The 22,221-nt window shown below is 36.6% G+C and overlaps 1 protein-coding gene across 2 annotated transcripts in view; it reads left to right on the top strand.

Annotated features, from left to right (window-relative positions):
- The first annotated feature begins 1,576 nt into the window (after positions 1 to 1,576).
- The window catches only part of LOC143725548 (uncharacterized), a 66,666-nt gene continuing 46,021 nt past the window's right edge, over positions 1,577 to 22,221 (top strand). The window contains exons 1-7 of one of the 2 annotated variants that reach the window (XM_077218028.1): positions 1,881 to 1,992; positions 2,085 to 2,315; positions 3,185 to 3,304; positions 7,373 to 7,414; positions 9,675 to 9,880; positions 10,934 to 11,006; positions 13,826 to 16,973. In XM_077218028.1, coding sequence (XP_077074143.1) covers positions 1,947 to 1,992; positions 2,085 to 2,315; positions 3,185 to 3,304; positions 7,373 to 7,414; positions 9,675 to 9,880; positions 10,934 to 11,006; positions 13,826 to 13,836 — 729 coding nt within the window. In that variant the 5' untranslated portion in view covers positions 1,881 to 1,946 and the 3' untranslated portion in view covers positions 13,837 to 16,973. Of the gene's footprint in view, positions 1,993 to 2,084; positions 2,316 to 3,184; positions 3,305 to 7,372; positions 7,415 to 9,674; positions 9,881 to 10,933; positions 11,007 to 13,825 lie in introns of those variants that run through there. The other variant, XM_077218029.1, reaches the window with a different exon arrangement.

The raw sequence follows: 22,221 nt of genomic DNA, 5'->3' as shown, positions 1-22,221 counted from the left end.
TATGTATATTTTAGGCAACAATAAAACGAAATATGGTATAATACAACTCTGCCTCTTTTCATCAACAATAAAACAAAATATGTAATAAAACACCACTGCCTCTTTTCATTTAAAAAAATCTTAAACATATTAATGGCCACACAAATGTGGTTCAGGCAACGTATATATTTATAACAACACGAAATATAAAACATTTTCATTTTAAAAATATGAAACATTGATCATTAAAACTGACATCTAAGAAACAGAGGTTGTGTCATTTTATTTGATTATACATGTAGGCTACATTGAAGAGAATGTATAGTAAAATATTTATACAAAATATTCTTTATATTTTAGAATATATAAATTTACACAACCCTGTCTCTTTTTGTTAAATGTCAGAGGAGCCAGAGTCAGACTGGGGGAGTTCCACCGGATCCAAGCCTCCAGCTGACACCGAACGAGGAGAATATTATTATGATTTTTATTATTGTTGTTATTTAGAAGAAGAATGTCGTTATTATTATTATTTGTATTATTATTATTATTATTATTATTATTATTATTATTATTTAAAAGAAGAATGTCATTTTGAAACGTCAGGTAAAGTGCACAGGCTCGCAACTGAAGGAATACATAAGCCTACAAATCAAATGCTTTGGTAAAGTCACACAAATTAAACATTGAAGTCCATAGAGATGCGCGGTTGGCTGTTATAGCCGCGGACTCCTCGGTTTGGCGGATGAGTCTGACGTGACGAAAACATTTTTTTTAATTCGGGCGGGTGGCGGGCGGTTTCTAGTCTCGCGGCTGTCATCAATAGCGCCTTGTATCAGCTGATGGCGGGCGGGAAAATTGGTCAAAAACGTTGGTGCGGATGGATGGCGGACGGATGATGAGTTTTGTGATGCGGTTGCGGATGAAATAATAGCCCATCCACGCATCTCTACTGGGCATGTTGCACAAAAATAAACACTGAAGTTTATAATTACTATGTTGTTGTTGTTGTTTTTTACAGTGGGTCATAATAGGCCTATGTCATATCTTTTAGTTTGTCAGTGCGTTTTGTGGTGTTAGGAAATGTTTTTCTGCGCATTTCCGCACTAACTCAAAACGTGCGTACATGTACACCACCTCCTGACCTGGCGTAGGATTTGAGCGTGCCGTAGGCTACGCCAACGTCCATATTGATAAATCTCAAAGTCACCGTGGTTTTGGGTGTAGGCTACGCCAGGTGTATGCTGGAAATTTGGTGTACACACTTTTGATAAATGAGGGCCATAGTGTGAGCAATGTTCTTATTAAGTGTTTACGCGTTTGTCACAGAAACGATAAATAATTTTATAATTTATCATAATCATGACAAATATTTGAGAAAAATACAATATTATGTTTGCCAGCATCTTGCGCATCAAAACAAACTTGTACTTTCATCACGGGTGAAACTCGCACTAACATTAACAGGCTTGATAGCGCGTCATGTTCTGTCCACTAGATCCAGCGAGGGTGAGCTAGAGCTCTAGAGCTCTGGCGAGGTGGAGCTGGAGCTCCAGAAAAGGGGGAGCTCGAGCTCTAGCTCCTCCCATTTGGCTCTGCATCGAGCACCATCTCCTCATTGCTCCACGAGGGTTCATTTCCCCATCCCTAGTACACAGTCTTGTACCTTTGACATTTTTTTGGGGGGGATTTTCTCTTCGTTTTTTCACTCGAAATATGTTGTATGCTTATGTTCAGCCGTAGCTGGTTATCCTCAGACATGCTTTAAAACTCTTTAGATACGGATTTTATCGAAAAGTCAATGGGAGAAATAAATGGGAAATTTACTTCCTGCACCTAAGCTCTCTCGGGCTGTGGGCGGGACTGTGATACTCTATTCAGTGACAAGTTAACTCTGGTTTGAGCAGGTCGCGTGCGTTGGTGATAGATAAGGCTCTACCAAAGTCGAGTCATCGGACATTATCAAGATGTCTTCCAAGATGATACTCTTTGTATTAGTAACGTGTAGGATTGGTAAGTTATGTGGCGGTTTGAAAGTTACTCTCACATGTTAATAATTTACACCGGGTGCTGCTGTGTATATTTACGGTGTAAATACTTTTTAGGCATTGTTGCTGCTGCTGATGACGATAAAGATCAAGATAAAGAGTCGCTCGGGGTTTCTGAAGGAGAAAACCTCACCATCTCTATTCACATCGAGAAATCGGACGAAGACCCTCAGGTTTTGGTAACCCGTCTCAAAGGCTCCTTGGAGGAACCGATAGCACAGTTAATCTGCCATAATGAAGACTGTAAACGCGAGGAGGACTCCGGAGTTTCTCTGATATATGATGGAGGTAGGGTGACCAGCCGTCCCGCTTTGCGTTGTAGGTTACCGCACAGCATTTTCACCCCTTGTCCCGCAAGTCGCATGTTGAGAAAATGTGCCGCATTTTCATCAGTCTGTTGTTTTCAATTATCATACTAAGAAAACGTGCATGCGTTCTTTTGCCTTTTTAAAAAAAAAGCATTTTATTTATTCTTTTTGCGGCGTAGTTTTTCACCTATTTAACAGCGCTTCATCAGAAGTACACATACAACAGCGGTTTTTAAAATCCTATCCAATGGTTGAAAGCAAAGGTTGTGACGGCTGTCAATCAAAATGTTTAGCGGTGATTCGTTCCATCCCTGTCAGAAAAACAAATGGATAATTCGTTAGAATAAATTTTTAATTTAACAGAATTTATCAACTTGTTGCCTTCTGTGGTTGTTTTAATTAATCGTTTCTTAAAAGGAAAATATGACGTTTTTGGATTTAATATATTCTTAATAAGACTGTCAATGATCCAAATTCATGTTGGACGTTGGTTTATATTTTATTTGTTCATTATTTATTTTGTTGGATTTTAGTTGGACTTGGTCAGAAATGTTTCAAAAATAATGATCTGCATGATGCCCGCTGCCTTTGGGCTCAGTGATGTTGAATTTAAACGTCATGTAAAATAAAGACATGTTATGTTGTGATGTAATGGTGTTTTCTAGAAGGGACTGATGAACAAAGACATTTTTATCAGCTGAAAGGCAGAATACAAATGTTTTTATTAAGTTAGATAAACATTATATAACAGTTTCAGGTTATGTTTTAGTGTTGGTAACATGTCCCACATCGTCCCACACAAACTTATAATTGTCCCACATTTGGTTTGTTTGATGGTGGTCACCCTAGATGGAGGGAATGTGATGCTGATCCTGTTGAACGTCAGCTTCAGTCAAGCGGGGCTTTACACGGTCAGCAAACTGAGCGGTACACAGCCGAAAAACAAGATTTACAACGTTACAGTGTATCGTAAGTATTTTACTAGCATGTCGGATTGTCTATTTTCTGAAGTAGCCTATAACTCAGTCTCATGTAATGTGTTGTAGTTGTTGCATCATCATGTCACAGGACAGCAAGAGAACAGCAACATGAATGTAGCTTATTGTGAGAAATAATTGTTGTTTTTTTAAAGCATTTTTTTACGTATGTGGGTGTCTAAAAACTTTGGGAAAGCATGGAATTGCCATTTAATTGTATACATATTTTGTACATATTAAAGGGATAGTTCACCCAAAAATGTAAATTCTGTCAGTATTTACTCTCCCTCATGTTGTTCAACCCCTTTAAGACCTTTGTTCATCTTCGGAAAACGAATTAAGATATTTTTGATGAAATCTGAGAGCTGGATCACTCCTCCATAGGCTTCTAAGGGATTGAAACTTGCCGGCCTCAAAGTCATTAAAGACATCGTTAAAATAGTCCAAGTGACTACAGTGGCTCAATCTTAAGTTTATCAAGCGACGAGAATACTTTTTGTGCGCAAAAAAAAACTAAAATAACGACTTTATTTCAACTATTCATGTCCTTCTCTGTGGGCCTCGAGTCAGTTCACTAGTGTAACAGCGTAAGCTTCTGTTGTTGTACGTCTCTCACTCTCATAGCTCTACGCAATCACACTAGTGAACTGACTCGAGGCCCAAAGAGAAGGAAATGAACAGTTGAAATAAAGTCGTTATTTTTGTTTGTTTTTGTGCACAAAAAGTATTCTCGTTGTTTGATAAACTTAAGATTGAGCCACTGTAGTCACTTGGACTATTTTAACAATGTCTTTAATAACTTTTTGAGGCCGGCAAGTGTCAATCCCTGAAGAAGCCTATGGAGGAGTGATCCAGCTCTCAGATTTAATCACAAATATCTTAATTCGTGTTCCGAAGATGAACGAAGGTCTTACGGGGTTGGAACAACATGAGGGAGAGTAAATACTGACAGAATTTTCATTTTAGGGTGAACTATCCCTTTAAGAACATTTCCTGTTTTGTCTCCTTTAAGCTAAAATGAAATTTTCCACTGCATGCTATTAAAATGTATGTAGATATTTGTACACATTAACAGTAGAAGAAGAGTTTGGGCTTTCAATGAATGAACTCAAGTAACTTCTGTGTGGGATCGAAGTGACGTTGAGTCGTAACATTGCGTCATGACATAGTGGATGTGTCAGAGAGCAAGAGCACTGACTTAACAAGCTAATTTTGTTCTGGAATGCTGTAGCCTACATTGTGCAAAACTTATGCAGCAACATTGAAAAATAAATAAACAAATATATATATATAATCGTAATTGTGTAGCCACTAGAAAAGGAAAGATCGTCAAATCAAACTTTAATGTAGGCATGACGAACCAAGTGAGTGATCAAACATCTTTAACTTTTCAAGTCTCAAAATATATAAACTCAATTTGGATGATTTAAAACAGGAGTTTTCAATTGTTTAGATGACACTGGACCAAATATGACTATCCTCATGTGAAGGACCACAATCCTAAACTTTAAAAGGCAATTATATATTTTCGTATATAAAAACACAAATTATACAATAAAAATAAATACTTTTATCACAAAATGTGTATAATATTTATTTAATATTTTGTTTCTATTACATTGTTTTTCATACTCACTATAGTAGCCTATATTCAGTTGGATCATGTATAATATTTTAATAATTTCTTTATCAATTTAAATATTATAATAATTTTTATGTTTTATTTTTATTTATTTCAGTTACATTTTTTAATTTATCTTAATTTTTTTCCTCAACTTTTTAAAACTTTTTTTTCCACAAATCCCCGATTTAGGAAATATTTTTACTTCTGTCTTATACCTGGATTCAGTGAAAATGAAAATTGTTGTTGCTAACACAATTATATTTTCTTGAATTTTATCCTGAACACTTTATGAAAATGAATGAGAATTAAGGTTATAAAAAGTACTTGCAAAACACCATAAAAGTATAAAGTAGTGCATATGGCATAAGCTGTTCAATAGCTTTATGTGAGAAATGAGAAATGCAAGAAAAACCTGCTCAGATCTTTATTACAATTGCAGTGCTTTTATTGTACATCTTATCATTGGTGTTGATCAGAAATGACCACAGGACAAATGATACATTCCTGTATGCTTGTTAATGTAAATCGTGAAAATCCATGGACATTTAATACATTTATTTAAAGGGATAGTTCACCCTAAAATGAAAATTCTGTCAGTATTTACACACCCTCATGTTGTTCAACCCCGTAAGACCTTCGTTCATCTTCAGAACACGAATTAAGATATTTTTGATGAAATCTGAGAGCTGGATCACTCCTCCATAGGCTTCTTCAGGGATTGAAGCTTGCCGGCCTCAAAAAGTTATTAAAGACATCGTTAAAATAGTCCAAGTGACTACAGTGGCTCAATCTTAAGTTTATCAAGCGACGAGAATACTTTTTGTGCGCAAAAAAAAACTAAAAAATAACGAATTTCTGTTAACTATTAATTTCCTTCTCTTTGGGCCTCGAGTTAGTTCACATGTTTAACAGCGTAGTGCTTCTGTGTTGTATGTCAGTTTGTGTTTTTTTTATTTTATTTTTACACACATTACTCATAATTGACACATCTGAAACATATACACATTTGTCTACAAAACCTTATATACTTTCCTGAAAGTTTATTACTTAAGTAAGAAAGTTATACAAGTTTTAATTTCAATACTTAACAGTGAAAGTTAAAGGGTTAGTTCACCCAAAATGTAAATTCTGTCAGTATTTACTCACCCTCATGTTGTTCCAACCCCGTAAGACTTTCGTTCATCTTCAGAACACGAATTAAGATATTTTTGATGAAATCTGAGAGCTGGATCACTCCTCCATAGGCTTCTTCAGGGATTGAAGCTTGCCGGCCCCAAAAAGTTATTAAAGACATTGTTAAAATAGTCCAAGTGACTACAGTGGCTCAATCTTAAGTTTATCAAGCGACGAGAATACTTTTTGTGCGCAAAAAAAAACTAAAAAATAACGAATTTCTGTTAACTATTAATTTCCTTCTCTTTGGGCCTCGAGTTAGTTCACATGTTTAACAGCGTAGTGCTTCTGTGTTGTATGTCAGTTTGTGTTTTTTTTTATTTTATTTTTACACACATTACTCATAATTGACACATCTGAAACATATACACATTTGTCTACAAAACTTTATATACTTTCCTGAAAGTTTATTACTTAAGTAAGAAAGTTATACAAGTTTTAATTTCAATACTTAACAGTGAAAGTTAAAGGGTTAGTTCACCCAAAATGTAAATTCTGTCAGTATTTACACACCCTCATGTTGTTCCAACCCCGTAAGACTTTCGTTCATCTTCAGAACACGAATTAAGATATTTTTGATTAAATCTGAGAGCTGGATCACTCCTCCATAGGCTTCAAAGGCAGGGCTTCTCAAACTTTTTGGGTTCAGGGACCCCTTAGAGCGGAGAAAAATTTCCAAGGACCCCCTCATAACAATAACTGTCTATTAATTGTTAATTAAACTGATTAATATGCTTAAAACTATTTGTACTCTTAAATGCCATTGGAATTAATTGCATTGTAGTCTTTTTCACCCTAAAAACGTATGACCTGTTTTATAAAACAGAAACACATGTCAGTTTATCATGTTAATACCACTTATATACTTGTAAACAGTGGGTCTTTTATTCAGATTGCATTTGGACTCAATAGCATTTACACTAAGTAATTTATCTTAAAAGCTTTCATAAAATCAACAGCAAGTACAGGCTTGTTCTAATAATACCAAACAGTAAAATTCCCTAGATTAAAATTAAAACATTAACATTTTACATTAAAATAATAGTTCACCCAAAATGAAAATTCTGTCATCATTTACTCACCCTGAAGTTTTACCAAACCTGAATGAGTTTCTTTCTCCTGCTGAACACAAAAGAAGATATTTTGAAGAATGTCAGTAACCAAACAGTTGGTGGACCCCATTGACTTCCATATGTTTTTTAAAAAAGTACCAGAAACTTTTTGGTTACCCACATTCTTCAAAATATCTTCTTTTGTGTTCAGCAGGAGAAAGAAACTCCAAGAAATGTTTGGAACAACTTGAGGGTGAGCAAATGGTGACACACTTTTCATTTTTTTGGGTGAACCTTCCATTTAAAATAACATTTAAATTATGTAATGTGACTTTACGTGCATCAGCTTTAAAATAATGAACTCATTGCACCTTATATCAATGGCAGAACAATCAACAAATCATAACAGAATTAACACTGTTGCAGAACACATCCTAGTAATTAAGTTAAACCAAACTTTTATTTGGCGGGTTGTAGTGAATAAAAGTTTTGTATTGTTATTATTTATGTAGGCCCAGGGGCGGAATGTTTTTAGTAAAGCCCTGAATATTTTGCTACCTTGTCTTTCTCATAGAGCAAAACAATTAACCAGAAAAACAAATGTGAATAAGATTACAGCTGCCGTGATTCCCTAATCATGAAAAGTGCATATTATAGTTTTATTTATATTTTCCCCTTTGCATTAAAGGTATTTACTACGTGCTTTTGCAGCGTTGAGCATTGTAGCCAATCACAGACATGACTGTTGAACGCATCGGCCAATCAGAGGCGTTTAAACAAGTCGCTGTGCTGAAGATGTGTTTTGCGCGAGCTCACCGAGTTCTACACTTTTCGCAAATAAGAATAAGAGATTCACTGCAATGTATTTGATATTCTTGATGCTGCTCTGCTCTGATGCTGCTCCGTTACGCACCGCTCTGTTTGTTGGATGACTAAAAGTTCAGCGGTCTAACGTTAGCTCATCAATGTCAAAATGATTAAAGAATGCGGGGCTTACCGTTCACAGAAGGATGTTAACAGTGAACGAACGCCTGGTAAAAATGTAAGTAGATAAAGATTTAATATTTGACAGCTCTAATTATTTCACTAATACAATAAGCCTTTCTTTTTCTTTATTCCCTTAAATCGCTTTTATAATCAATTCATTAATTTAAATAAAAATACCCAATTTTAGTTTGGGCTAAAGCCCGAATATCCACTGACCCTAGAACCGCCCCTATTTTTGTATCAAATTAAATGCTGAAACGTTCTCAAAGTGACTCATAGCAGCTCTGGAGATGACGCTCTTGTGTAAAGGCAAAAGGCTCATTCATTTTTACTCATGTAGGCCTATGCCGCCTATCAAAGAGAATCAAAGCCTGTGTCCGCCATATAAAACTATAAAAAAGGTAGGCAAATTGTGACTTTTTAATCTCACAATTCTGACTTTAAAGTCACAATTACCTTTTCTTTTCTTTTTTTGTATTCAGTGGCGGAAACGGGCATCCATTACAAATGACATAGGCAATTGCTACTAAACGTCTTAAACAATATTAATTTAAAAGATTTTAAATAAACTGACGGAAAAAAAAAAGAACTGAAAATTTTAAATCTAGCCTCTTAACTTTGATTTTACAACTAGGTAAGGCTACTCTGTATATTCGCGGATTCACTTTTCTCTCTGGATATGCGCGCGCGTTTCTGGGGGAGAGAAAGAGAGAGAGCACGAGCGCTCTGCCAAGAATGTCCCCGATGGTCTGACTGGACTCCGCGATTCCGTTCATAGGGTTCTAAAATTATTTCGCGGACCCCCTGGCAACGGGTCGCGGACCCCACTTTGAGAACCACTGTTCTAAGGGATTGAAACTTGCCAGCCCTGAAAAGTTATTAAAGACATCGTTAAAATAGTCCAAGAGACTACAGTGGAACTATCCCTTTAACAATTCTCAATAACAATTTTGATATTTTAGCAAACAGTAATATGCTATTGCAAGACACTCATTTAAAAAGATGCATATTATTAATTTAATAGAAATATGAACAAATGGAAACAACAACTTCAGGTTTCTCAAGCAATTCAAATAAACATTTAATCTAATTAGTCTTATTTAATCTAATTAATTTAATTTTAATTTTAATTTAATAATTTAATCTAATTAATCTAATCTAACATTTAGTCTAATTTAAGTTATATGTGTGAAGTTTGTCAGAAATATAAATATTACTGTTCATCACAGCGCACCACATCAAGTGTTTCAGCATTACTGATTATAATTGGGTCTGTTTGCTTTTGTGTCGTTCCATGCTACTCTAATCTAATCAAACACGGTGTTACTGTTTACTTTCCTAAATGTGGAAGTGCTATTCATAATTGCTAGGAGTATTCTAGGTGGTTCAGGAGGCCATAATAGAGTTAGAGGTCATACATTTTCATTATGGCTTGTCAGTTATGACAGTCTTCAATCACGAGAACAACATTTGAAGAAAGCTGAAAAACAGTTTTTAATGTTTTTTGTTCCTGCTGTATCTTACAGAGCCAGTCTACACTACCAGAAATCCTGAAACACAGCCACACACTGGAGAGGCACTATCTACTGGAGCTAAAGTGGCTGTTGGAATTATAGGAGCTATATTAGCTCTTGTAGTTCTTGTAATTGCACTAGTTATTGCAGATTTTATAACTGCTAGAAGAGCTGGACGAGATGCAATAACAGCTAAAGCCTTCGTCTCTCTCCGAAGGGTAAGTATTACAGCAGGAACACGGTTTACTTTGCTCATTTAAAACTTTGTTTAGGAAGACAATAAATTGCAGGATAAATTGTCCTACATTTTTTATTTTATTTTTTACAAAACATTTTGTCCATGGTTTATTGCGTAACAACATTGCTTCTGTTGCTGCTTGCATTATTATTAGGTGTTCAAGCACGAAGTGCTGAAAACCTATTGTAATTGCTATTTGAAAGAAAAAAATCCCCTAAAACGCATCATGCAGCCCAAACCCTAAGGCCTAGAGACTTGAAACTCGGTCAGATGGTAGGCCACACTTTTGGGGAGAACCTATCAGAGTATGACCCTGATTGGCCCATAGGTGGCGCTACAGCAACCAAAAGTACTAAATTGCTCATAACACATCGACCGTTGAGTCAAACGAAAAGTCCAAACTTCACAAAAATTGATGAGCATATGTGTCATAACATGGCGAAGAAGCATGCAAAGTTTCATGGAGATTAAAAAGCTTCAAAACCATGTATTTCCTATGGTAAATTGCCTGTATTAGCTGTAAATGGTCTTTTCCATCTACGATCATATAATGTTCATATCATAATGTTCAAAACCATCATAAATCATTCTAGAATGTGGTATATCATGGTAAATCATGCTAAAACATGGTCGATTCCATCTATGATGTCAGTGGTTAAATGCTTGCTACATAAAACTTAATGTCTTTTGATGCTTGTGTGGTTAAAAATCATAAATGCCTTAACTGCTTGAACACCGCTAAATGCTGCTTGCAGCTTTAATTATTTATTTTATTTTTTAACTGGCTTGGCATATTTTGTGGTTTTTAGTCCATGTGTTTTAGCTTTGAGATCTGCTGTATTCTATATATCTATATATCATATGACTTCAGATGACTTAATGAGCTGTTTTCAGAGTTCACTGGTGTTCACATGTTTTATTGTTGAATATAGTATGAATTATATACACTTGAACATTCACACTTGCTGTTCTTTTTGAAGTGCTTATATTTGTCACGATAATTAAATAAATTTTAATATTGATTGATTTGCAGATGTTTTGCCACCGAGAGCAAAACCAGCAGGTGGAAGATCCCAGAGAGATGAACACTTTGGTGCCAAACCCAAGTATGTTTCATTAAGCAGTTTTGAATTATAAATCTGGGGCATAAAAACAGTTTGTAAGTAATGTTGGCTATAAGCCATAAGCCAAGCTCAGCTACTGCCAGCCTTGTGATCAGTATTTACACCTTTTGCACCATCTAAACTGTGACTAGAGGCAGTGATGGCCGGCATAGATGATGCACATCCATCCAATCTACCGCAGTGATAGTTAGGTTATTTCCTGCTTATTAAAAGTGTGAGTGACTTGCATTCATCTTCACTATAGTAGCAAATATCAGATCAGTGGACCTCAACTAGTGTATTACAAATATCAAAGTGTTCATTATGAACTCTGAATACTTCAATTATAACTTAATTTGTACAGTTATTCACTTTGGTTTTGTAATAATGCTGTACCGTACAATATTACAGTAAAATGATTTAACAGTTTTAACATCATGTATTTCAAAGCTGTTAAGATAACAACTTCAACTTTAGTTAAATTAACATAAAATCGGAGGCAGCGCTATGTCTAGAAGGTGCAACAGGTATTAATTCTGCATAGGTGTTTTACATCGTCTAATTTTACATCCGGCTGATGCTACCCTCTGTGTGCAAGTAACAACTTAGCCTAGTTTTGATGTAAATGACCACAACTTGCGCACTACTAAATATTTTTGTGTTGCACCATTAAACTCTAAAAAAATAAGCCTCAGATCAAGAGAACTGTTGGAATAAAACAGCAGACAAACCGAACTGCATCAATATACTCTTCTTTTACCCGACAATATTTTAAGAGAGAGAACATTATGTGAATAAACTTGCTTTGTTAGTGGCTCTTCAACACGAACCCGTCCTACAGCGCGGCTCTGTGTACATCGCTCCTATTGTGCATGTCAAATAAAATCAGTCATGATTAATAAATATATATTTATCAGTATTTATTGATTTTCTCAATTTAGTTTAAAATACAGTTTCTGAATGTTATTTGCATATAAACACACCTATTATGTTAGTCATGATTAAGTAGCGTCTTTAATGGACATTTTTAATGAACAAATTTTTACCATTAGTTAGGTGAGGCAAAGGAAGTTAAAATAAAGGATAAGCTGAAATTCACAACATTTAAACAACTTCTGCTCATGTATTTGAAGGTCGCTATTAGATCATTTGAGAGTAAATGGCATATTATGTGACTAAGCATAACTTTACTGAGAGTTTATGACTTTTTGACATAAGAACTAATGGTGCAAGCGAATAAAGTTCAGCGTTAGTTACAAACTAGTAAGGAGTTACTAAGCCTATAGTGTGGACTTTAAGTAAGTTCCAATTTAAAGGTGCAGTCTGTAAGAGTAGCCGTGTTTTCACTGCCTGGCCAGGGCCGAGCCGTGCTAGCGCGTGCCAGGGCCAGCCGCGTTTCCACTGTCACTTCCGGTGCTTGAGCGGGGCTTACTCAGGGCCAACGGCCAGGATTTCTGGCCCGTCGAATACATTGGGCCAAAGCAGGCCAGCTCGGGCTAGAGGCGTGGTCAAGGCAAAAGGCGGAGTTTATCGGTGTTAGGGAAAGTTATGATCTGTGGCAAGATGCACATTTCACTTTTTCATATCGCGCAAAATTATCGCTGCTCGAAATGGAGAATCGCCTGTACTGGTCAGTCAGTTAACGCACTGTGAACAAACTAACAAACCAACAGCTGATTTTTTGAAAATCTAGCGTTAACAAAGATAAACAAATACAGTAACAAATGTATTGCTAATGTTTCGTTCATGTTAACCCATACATTACATACTTTACTTTCTTGCAAAGTGGTACTGTAAACATTACTTCCCTAATTATGCGAAATGTAAATGCATATATTCATAATCATGGGTATAAATAAATGTATTAAACGAATAATACAATGACAGTTTAATATTAACACCTAACTTTATTTTTATTAATATAGCAAGCAAGATATGATAAGCTAGCATAATATTTGTCTTTTCAGCAGATAGTAAAGTTAGTGAAAAGCTCATAAAAACAACTCCATGCAATATGATTTGAAGTTATGCTCGCATCGACTACAAGATACGAATTAACTATACTATAAAATATTTACCATTTCCATCCATTGCTGGCGACTCTGCATTCGCTGTAACCGAATCGCACGTCGTTGGATCGCTCTCTTTCGCCTTGCAGCCAACATAAGCTTTCGGCGTTGTCGCCGCTGAACCTCCATCTTCTTATCTTGGCTTTGCTGAGGCCCGAGGCCAGTGGCCCGGCTCGGCTCGCTGTTAGACCTGGCCCGGCCCTGGCCCGACAGTGGAAACGCGGCTAATGACAACTAGTGGTTGAAATAGGTACTGCAGTCCAATTCAAAATGTCAGAGATCGTCATTTCTCCTGCCTCCTCTGACTCGACTCTCACACGGGTTGCCAGTTTGAGCACACGCAAAAGGAACGAGTGCAATGAAAACTGGTATGAAAACTGGCAGTTTAACAGACCAAAACAACAACAAACATTCCAGCCTGGAAACGCACATTTAAAAGTAAAATAACTGGCTGTAGACGTGTTTTTCAGAGAAACGAGTATGTGAACTTGTTTGTGAGCATCTTTCCTCAATATATGCAAACATATTATGGTATTTTTATGCTTTAGTAGAGTGAAAAAGTTACATACAGCACCTTTAATTAAGAACTTACGAATGGCTGGTCCAACCCTACCCAGGAGTATATATTGCATGACATTTTCATATCAATGAGGACGTTTTACTCCCTTAGGAGTAATCAATAATTTAATTCAATTATTGAACTCAATAATTAAACAATTTTGTTTGATAATTTGTAATTTTTTCTCATTACAGATGAAGTGTAGGGAAAAAAAACAAATGTACTGGGACCATGAAAAACCCCATGAAAACCCCACGTTTGTTCGCCACTTCTCCATCCAAACGCTATCCCTCTGCTATACTGCCGTTATCGTTTCAACTCTACTGACCACCATTGTCAACTGTAATCCTGTACCTCACCCGTACCGCACCATCTGTACATGGATTTTACCCATTTGGATGCCATCTTACCTGTCATCATTTTCATCCTACGACGGCTTCTACCCCTGACCAGCACCACCAGCTCTCTTGTTGCTGCCATCAGGACTTCCCCGTGGTAGCATCACCCCCAACCGGCGGCTCATCCCTGGGTAACTCCACAAACTTTTTGCCCTTCTCAACGGGAAACACTCGCTGGCTCAGTTATCTGTCGCCATTTTAAATCGCCCACTGCTTCTCTGAAGCTTGGAACCTGGATTCCCTCACCATTTCATCTTCTCCAGCACTGTTACTGCGAGGTAGACCCCTGGACAGTCTGCTAGACCCCTGGACAGTCTGCTGCTGCCCGGGTGCAGTTAGGCCTCGTTGCCTGGGACTGCTGCCTCCAGTTAGCATCTGCTAGCCGCTACCAAGTCAGTAGGGGACTAGCTACCGAAGACAGTTTTTGCTTCGACAGCTTCGGCTACTTGACAGTGGCTGACACTGTCGACCTCTCAGTCCCTGTCTCCTCTGCTCATCATCCACGTTCAGTCCACCAGCACTTAATCTTTTCCAAGCTTCGTCCACCGTGGCTTTCGCCGACTGTCCTGTCGTGTCGAAACTTTCCCATCAGCTAACGTGTGACTGTAGTTTTTACCCTTCCCTGCTAATTATGTAATTTACATACTCTATATTACAACTATACAAGCTGAACACCCCTATACCTCCTGCATTTCAATCATCAAAAAGCTTGTTCTTCTACGTCGTCCCCGCTACATCCATCGAAGCTCCCGTAGAACAATTTTTTACTCCTGGTTCAACCACACATTCCATCCATCCGGTCCAACGCTCGCCCTGTCGCTTCCCACTTACGTCATCACAACAAACAGCACAACATACAGCACAGCCTGCCTACAAACTCTAGTCAAATCCGAACAGTCTACCCAAAACCAACCACCCCTCAGATTTGCTCTTTTTAACACCCGTTCTCTTAGCAACAAAGGCTCCATCCTCAGTGAATTTATTTTGGACAATAATCTGGATTTCCTCTGCTTAACCCGAAACTTGGCAAAAACCACTTGAATACTTCTATCTCAACCAAACTACACCAACTGGATTTACATACATAGACAAACCACGACATGAGGGGCGTGGCGTCGGAATTGCAATAATACACAAACAGAACTCTGTCTACCACTGCAGCTGAAACACTCATCCATGTCCTCATCTCCTCCAGACTGGACTATTGCAACAGCATTCTTTATGGACTACCAAACAAAATCATCAATAAACTTCAATATGTCCAGAACTCGGCTGCCCGCCTTCTCACCTCCACCCGCCGCGGCGATCATATCACCCCTGTCCTCTACAACCTTCACTGGCTCCCAGTCAAACACAGGATCAACCTCAGAATACTTCTCCTCACATATAAAGCACATAATAACCTTGCCCCTCCACACCTCTCTGTCCTACTGAGCCGCCACACTCACGCCCGCCTCCTCGGGTCCGTTTGTGCTGACACACTCAAGACCATCAGGACTAACGCTGGACCTGGGGCGACAGAGCCTTCTCAGCTGCTGCACCAACCCTCTGGAACGCCCTCCCCGACCAAATCAAACACACAAGCACCTGAACATCCTTCAAACTGGCCCTCAAAACTCATCTCTTTCAACTTGCTTTTTCCCGTTAACAGACTTTCCCAGTTCTTCAATTCTTGTGCTAGTTATGAAACCATTTCTATATACCTTGTTTTGTTTGTCAAAGCGTCTTTGAGTGTCTAGAAAAGTGCTATAAAAATTAAATGTATTATTATGAAGTGCAGAACAACACTGTCCTTCGGTGCAATACATGTGCAATAGTTTACAAATTCAAAAGAGTCATTATTCTTGTATTTTAACCTAAAGCATTTATTTCTATTTATTCTTTTTATTATGTGGAATAACTTGTCTAAATTTGTGAAATGTGATTTTTGTGTATTCTTGTTGTTTCTTATGAAGGATGCATGTTACAGCACACTGTGAAAAAAGCTCTGTCCTCCATTTTGGATCTAGTAAATGAAGTTTTTTCTCTTAGGCCCTGATTTACTAAGATGCCAAATAAAGGGGACTAATTGTCTAGCACACTTTAACTGACCAACATTTGCTAATTCGGGTGGGAGATAATTCACCCAAGTATAGATGTACACAATGTTTTCAGTCCCATACCAGTATGATTCTGTCTCACCTTTTTATTTTTGTGTGTGTATGTGTGTGCAATAGATGAATAACTTTATATAACTTAAAACATAAATCAAATAAGAGTAACATTTTATTTTTAGATATTTATATTTTGCAGAGTCATTTCTCTCTCCCGCTCCTGGGCAAATGTCAGTATTTTCCCTCCATCAAAAATGTAATATAGTCCGTTGTGTCAAAGGAATGCAGACCTCTATGCGGTTCCACATCCCAATCCCATTTCCTCTGGGAACATGCCAAAAAAAATTGTTGCTTTCCACCTTTGATTATAATATGTGAGAAACAAATAAAATAGATTATATTGAACTGCTGTAAGATCTAGAAATATTTTCCTCTCTGCTGCTTATTTTCCCCCACACCTTTTTGATTACTCTGCAGACACATTTTATTTTCAATTATTTATTTAACCTTCTAAATGTATTGCACATAATGAGATTTTTATTTATTTATTGGCGCTAATCCTAATTTGCGCTAAAATTTAAGTTTGGTTTACATTATCCCGTTTGTGTACAGTCCTTTATTCCCACTGCTAACTTCAAACCATTTGTGTATATCTTGCCACGAGGTTAGGCTTGTTGTCTTGCCAAGTTCAATACTATATGTGTATGTTGTAAATATATGGTAAATGTATATTTTCCTTAATATTTTTGTAAACTTTTGCACATTTTGTAAACCGATTTAATCTTCAAAATATATTTTTTGAAAAATGTAAAATGTCTTTGCATTAAATGGCATTTGCATTAAAGCAGAAATGTGTTATTGTCTTTTTATTGCTTTTTTATTCTACACCTGTTGAATGTGTTCAGGTCAGATGAAGTCAACTAAGATTATTCAATAAACTTTTGCTTTTTTGTTTCCTGATTCCCCAAAACAACAACACTCGGTTCGAACTTTGAAGACGTGGCCTTTGAATTTCGGCTTTTATTCCCATTTAAACTGTTTCTCAATTCAATCTGTTCAACATACAAAGTGATCGGATCTCTTCAGAAAATTTGGACTAAACCATTCAATTCATATGTGGATGATTAATTTTACAATATCTTTACGAAGTCTTTGAAGCGTTAAAAGTGGTAGTTGCGTAGCTGTCAATGGAGGGACCGAAAGCTCTCAGATTTCATCAAAAAGGTCTTCATTTGTGTTCTGAAGATGAACAAAAGAACATTTAAAAACGAACGACATGAGGGTGAGTAATTAATGACAGAATTTTAATTTTTGGGTGAACTATCCCTTTAAACAAATTAATTTAATAAAAAGTTTATATTACATATTACAGTTTATATTAAATTAACTTTCTCATATGGTATTATAACATCTAGTACATGCAGAGAAACAAGACAGCCGATTTGATTTGGGTTACATCGACAGGTTTTATAAAATGTAACAAACAACAATAATAGAGACAGACCTGTTAGCTCCACATATGATAAAGTGATTAAAAAGTTGATTCAATATAAATGTTGTGTATATAGGAAAGTAAACGCAGTGTATCTTAAGGTTTGTATATACTTCAACATTTTTCATATGGTTTAGCATTTCAGAACTCCTGGAAAACAAACACAAATGTAAAATGTTTTTTAAAATTAAAAGGAAATGCCAGAGAAACATCTTGTTGTACAATGTGTTGTGTGACAATCTAATAATTGTGATTTCATATTAATTGTTAATCTTTATAGGCCAGCAGTCAATAACATTATCAATGATTATCAATTGGCAATTCCTTCCGGCAAAATCACTTTTAATGTCAAAGTGCATTTTGTGACATTTCATGAAAGTATCATCATCATCACACAGAGGAATCTCCTTTGAGATTAACAGGACCTCACATGATCAACCAGAAAGAAAACCGTGGCGATTCCCACCAGACCAGACAGAACTAGTCGAATCAGAGCCTCAGTGCCACAACAACGCTCTGCACAATCTGAAACAGAAGAGACTTATTGAGAAATATCTGTTATTACATGTCTTTGTAGAGACAGAAGCTGCACAGAGGGTATTGTGGCCGGAAGCTTCGTGTGGTCGTGTTTTATACCTTTGTTTGGAGGGAAAAGCGCTCGCGTCTGGTTGGTGCTCGTCGTGGTGATCGTCTGTGACGAACCTGTCGAGTTCAAAGGCAAAACCGTCTTTGTTTAGTCTTGAATTTATAGACTCAAATCTAAAAGTCTTGTCTGTCTATTGGTCATTCAGACTACAAAACACAAAAGTAGGTCTCACTCTGCTCTGAAACATTAGCTGAGTGTAAGACAGACTGAAGGACTGTAGATTGTTGCACAGTAACTGATGAGACGGCTGATGAAAAACTAGGCCAATATTACCAGACCACTGACATTTCTAACATTAGTATTGTTTATTACAAATAAAACTGACCATATACAGCAACATTGAACTTCAGCTTTGAGATCTGTCTGTTAATAACAATGAATGCTTCAAAGGGTCCAGATTCATTGGTCCTGATGTTTGAGATGATTAAAACTCCAGTCGTTTGGTCAATCTGCACTCTGCCAGTGAACCTCTCGTCATAATGTGTGTAACTTTTCCCTTGATGTATCTGTGCGACACGAGTACTTCGATTGTCTCTTTCATAAGACCACAGTATTTGAAAGTTGTCCTTCAGATCAACTCCTGGATGTAGACGTATGACTTCTCCCTCCTTCACTTGAACTGTTTCTAATGCATCAGCCTGTCCACACACTGAACAACATGAACACAGGTTTGATTTGAGTTACATAGAAATAACTATTGTCATACAAACTAGATGTTGTTTAGCAGTAGATCTATCTATCTATCTATCTATCTATCTATCTATCTAAACTTTAATAAAAATAGTCAATGGTGTACAATTTAAATTGTTTGTGTAACTGATAAAAATAAACAAGTTTAATGTTTTTGTAACACAGCAGTTGAGTTTACAATAATGTTCTGATATTTTGCAAACAATTTCATGTTAGACCAATTTAATGCAATGTTTGAAAATCCTAAATTGTATTTGTACAACTTGTGTCAGTTTGCCCTGTTGAGTTTCTCAGCAAGTTACACAGTCGTGACCACAACCATTAAAAGAATAGAAACAATATAAGATTTAAAATATCTTACCATCCACACTGATGAAAAACACGATGAAAACCCACATTTTGAACAGGCATGAGATATTAATATAAGTGATGTTATAAATCTTGATAATGCACCTGTAGCTCGAGCTCGTCTGATGAACATTCATAGGATTGTAACTGAGTTTGATCAGGAAGTGACACGGGTGATGATGAATCTACTTACTCCGTTAGACGGCACCAAATCCTCTCAACAATTAATCACAGCTTTTCTCTTTCAGACTAATCAGTGATTAAAACTGAACTTCATAAAATAACATTCACTATTTATTAATGCCATGTTATTAGCATTAAACTTAATAAGTTTAGCCTATTAGAATTAAACAATGTTAATACCGCCTCTACGATAATATATGGATAGTATTGAGCTTTTGCGAGTTTAAAAACTTGTAAAAATGTAAAATAAGTTAATGAATATATACTGTAGGATAGATAGATTAGAACTATAAGAAAAAAAATTAAAGAAGCACTGACCTGAATCCTGAGACCTTTGTTCTCTCCGTCATCGTGAGTTTCAGGATCGGAATCAGAAAGAGCTTTATTGCCAAGTGTGCTTGCACACACAAGGAATTTTCCTTGGTACTGAAGCTTCCAGTGCACATATACATATACAAATACAGATACAACAAGAAATGATGTTTTATTAACAAAGTTCGGGAGAAGCACGTTCAGATAATTAACACGGGTGGAGAGCACTCAACAATCATGATTAAAATGTGTGTGTATAGACTCAGCAGTCTCACCTAATTTCTCTGACAGTTTAGCAGCATCCCTCCACCACCCCTTCTCCACTCTTCTAGTCCTAAACCACTTTACATACGGGGGGGGGGGGGGGGGGGGGGGGTACTCTGGGTTCGGGCCAAATTCCGAGCTCGGAGCCCTCCCCCCGGACAGCACGCCAAATACGCATTATACTTTATTTTCTTTAATTGTATGTAAGTGTGAACTCGTGAAACATAGTAATACAAATTCTACAAATAAAATTATAAAAGATATGAAAATACTATAAAAATATATGGTCACAGTTGGGTTTTGTCAGAATAAAAAATTACAGATTATGAACATATTTACAGTATTTTGTATAGTATGAATAAATATAAATATCACCTGAATTGTTTAAGACAAATTTTTCCCGCACAGTCTGACGTGCAGGTGATGGCGAGTTCACACTGCACGACTTTAGCCCCGATTTTCACTCGCCGACAGATTTTGCAGAATCGCAGACAAATGCTTGAAATCAGAGGCAAATTGTTGCTCCATTACATGAGTTGCTATTCTAAATCATAAATAAGAAGTACAATAACATTACGATGTCCATCAATCCATTTACAGTTTTTTTTTAACTGCTTACATTTTCATAACTTTACACACAAATCCAAGAATTGCACACACAGAATGCAAAATGCCTCACATCTCTTGCAAAATGAGGCGCTACATTCAAGTCTTCACAAACACATCTCAAAAGCAAACTTTTGTCGTTGCAAACGCCTTTGCCATAATATTATATTTTTGGATATATACACACAGTTATTCAAAACCTAAAGCTCTTCTTTCATGAGCTCCTATAGAACATTCCTGTACAAAAGCCTGATTGAATCCAAACATTTTAGTTTTTTACTGTAAGCATTTGTGGTTGTGAATAAAGTATTAAACAATCTGAAAAACCTATAACTTGACCTTTGACCTATTTATAGGTGTATTCTAAAGCCATGATTGGTTGGTGTTCAGTAAAGCAATGAGTGTTTGCTCGTGTGAGGAGTGTGTGTGAGGCTTTGATGAAAGTGTGGCATTTTCGTTGTGTTTGAAATAGGAAATCAAGATACTTCCTGTTAGATTTTGCTGAGTTACATATAGAATTGTGTGTTGTGGTTTGCAAAAAGTGTTTGAAAATTGAAATTGAAACCTGTGACGAATGCTGAGAATTAGTGTATTGTTTTGCAGATTTGGTGTGTGGTTATGGATTTTGAATGTCAGGTTTCAGAAATTGTGTGACAAGTAGGCTAAGGATTTTGTGTGTAAGCAGTTGAAAAAAACTGTAAATAGTACATTGGGTTTAATTCGTCGTTTAATGAGATCTAATATGTTGTTATTGCCGAGAATCTTCACGTGAATATCTTCACGCCCTTTTTGGTCCTCCCGTCCTTCTGCCCCTGAGGGACTGGCTCACGCCACTGACTCTGAGTAATGATGTTCAGAGGACTCTGCATCAAGTTTGCTCTGCCTTGTCTGATGAAATACATGTAAATGAATTATGGGAAAACTGTGGGACTCACCATGAGCAGTTTCAAGTCATAATGAGGTTGATATCAGGCCTGATACCTTTCAAATCTGGCAAATTTAGTGATCAGATTCACAAAAGTCTTAAGAAAGAATTTAAGGCATTTCTTAAATTCTGAAAAGTTCAAACATCTAATTTTTTTCTTAAATGAGAGGCTTTGGTGTATCTGATTGTATGAATGGTCTTGCTGAAGACTTGCTGAAATACTCAATGAAATGTTACCGAATTTACACAGTAGCAAATGTCACTTCACCCAATTATAGCAGATTATTGTTTACATTATCAATCATCAGTGTCACTTCAGAGTATTTATGCACATCCCTTGTAGTAGTAATATATATTATGTGTTGTGTTTTCATGCTTAATTTATACAAAAAAATAAGTTAATTAAACAGATTTGAGGATTTTAGACAAGTCTGAGTTTATCTGAACTTTAACAGGCTTTTTTTTATTTTTATTAAGCCTTATCCTAGACTTTAATGGCCTTTTAAACCAGTTTAACAAAAGCCTGCTTTCTGTCATGGTTTAAATTGTCCTAGACTTAGTCAAGAGCTGAAATTAACTTTCATGCAATGTGTAAGCCTGATTCTGAAATGCATCCCAATCCCATTCCTGTGC

This window comes from Siphateles boraxobius, unplaced genomic scaffold (genome assembly GCF_051911475.1).
Source record: "Siphateles boraxobius isolate OS27281-9 unplaced genomic scaffold, OSU_SipBor_1 77, whole genome shotgun sequence".
Taxonomy (NCBI): Eukaryota; Metazoa; Chordata; class Actinopteri; order Cypriniformes; family Leuciscidae; genus Siphateles; species Siphateles boraxobius.
This window is presented reverse-complemented; position numbering and strand designations above follow the sequence as displayed.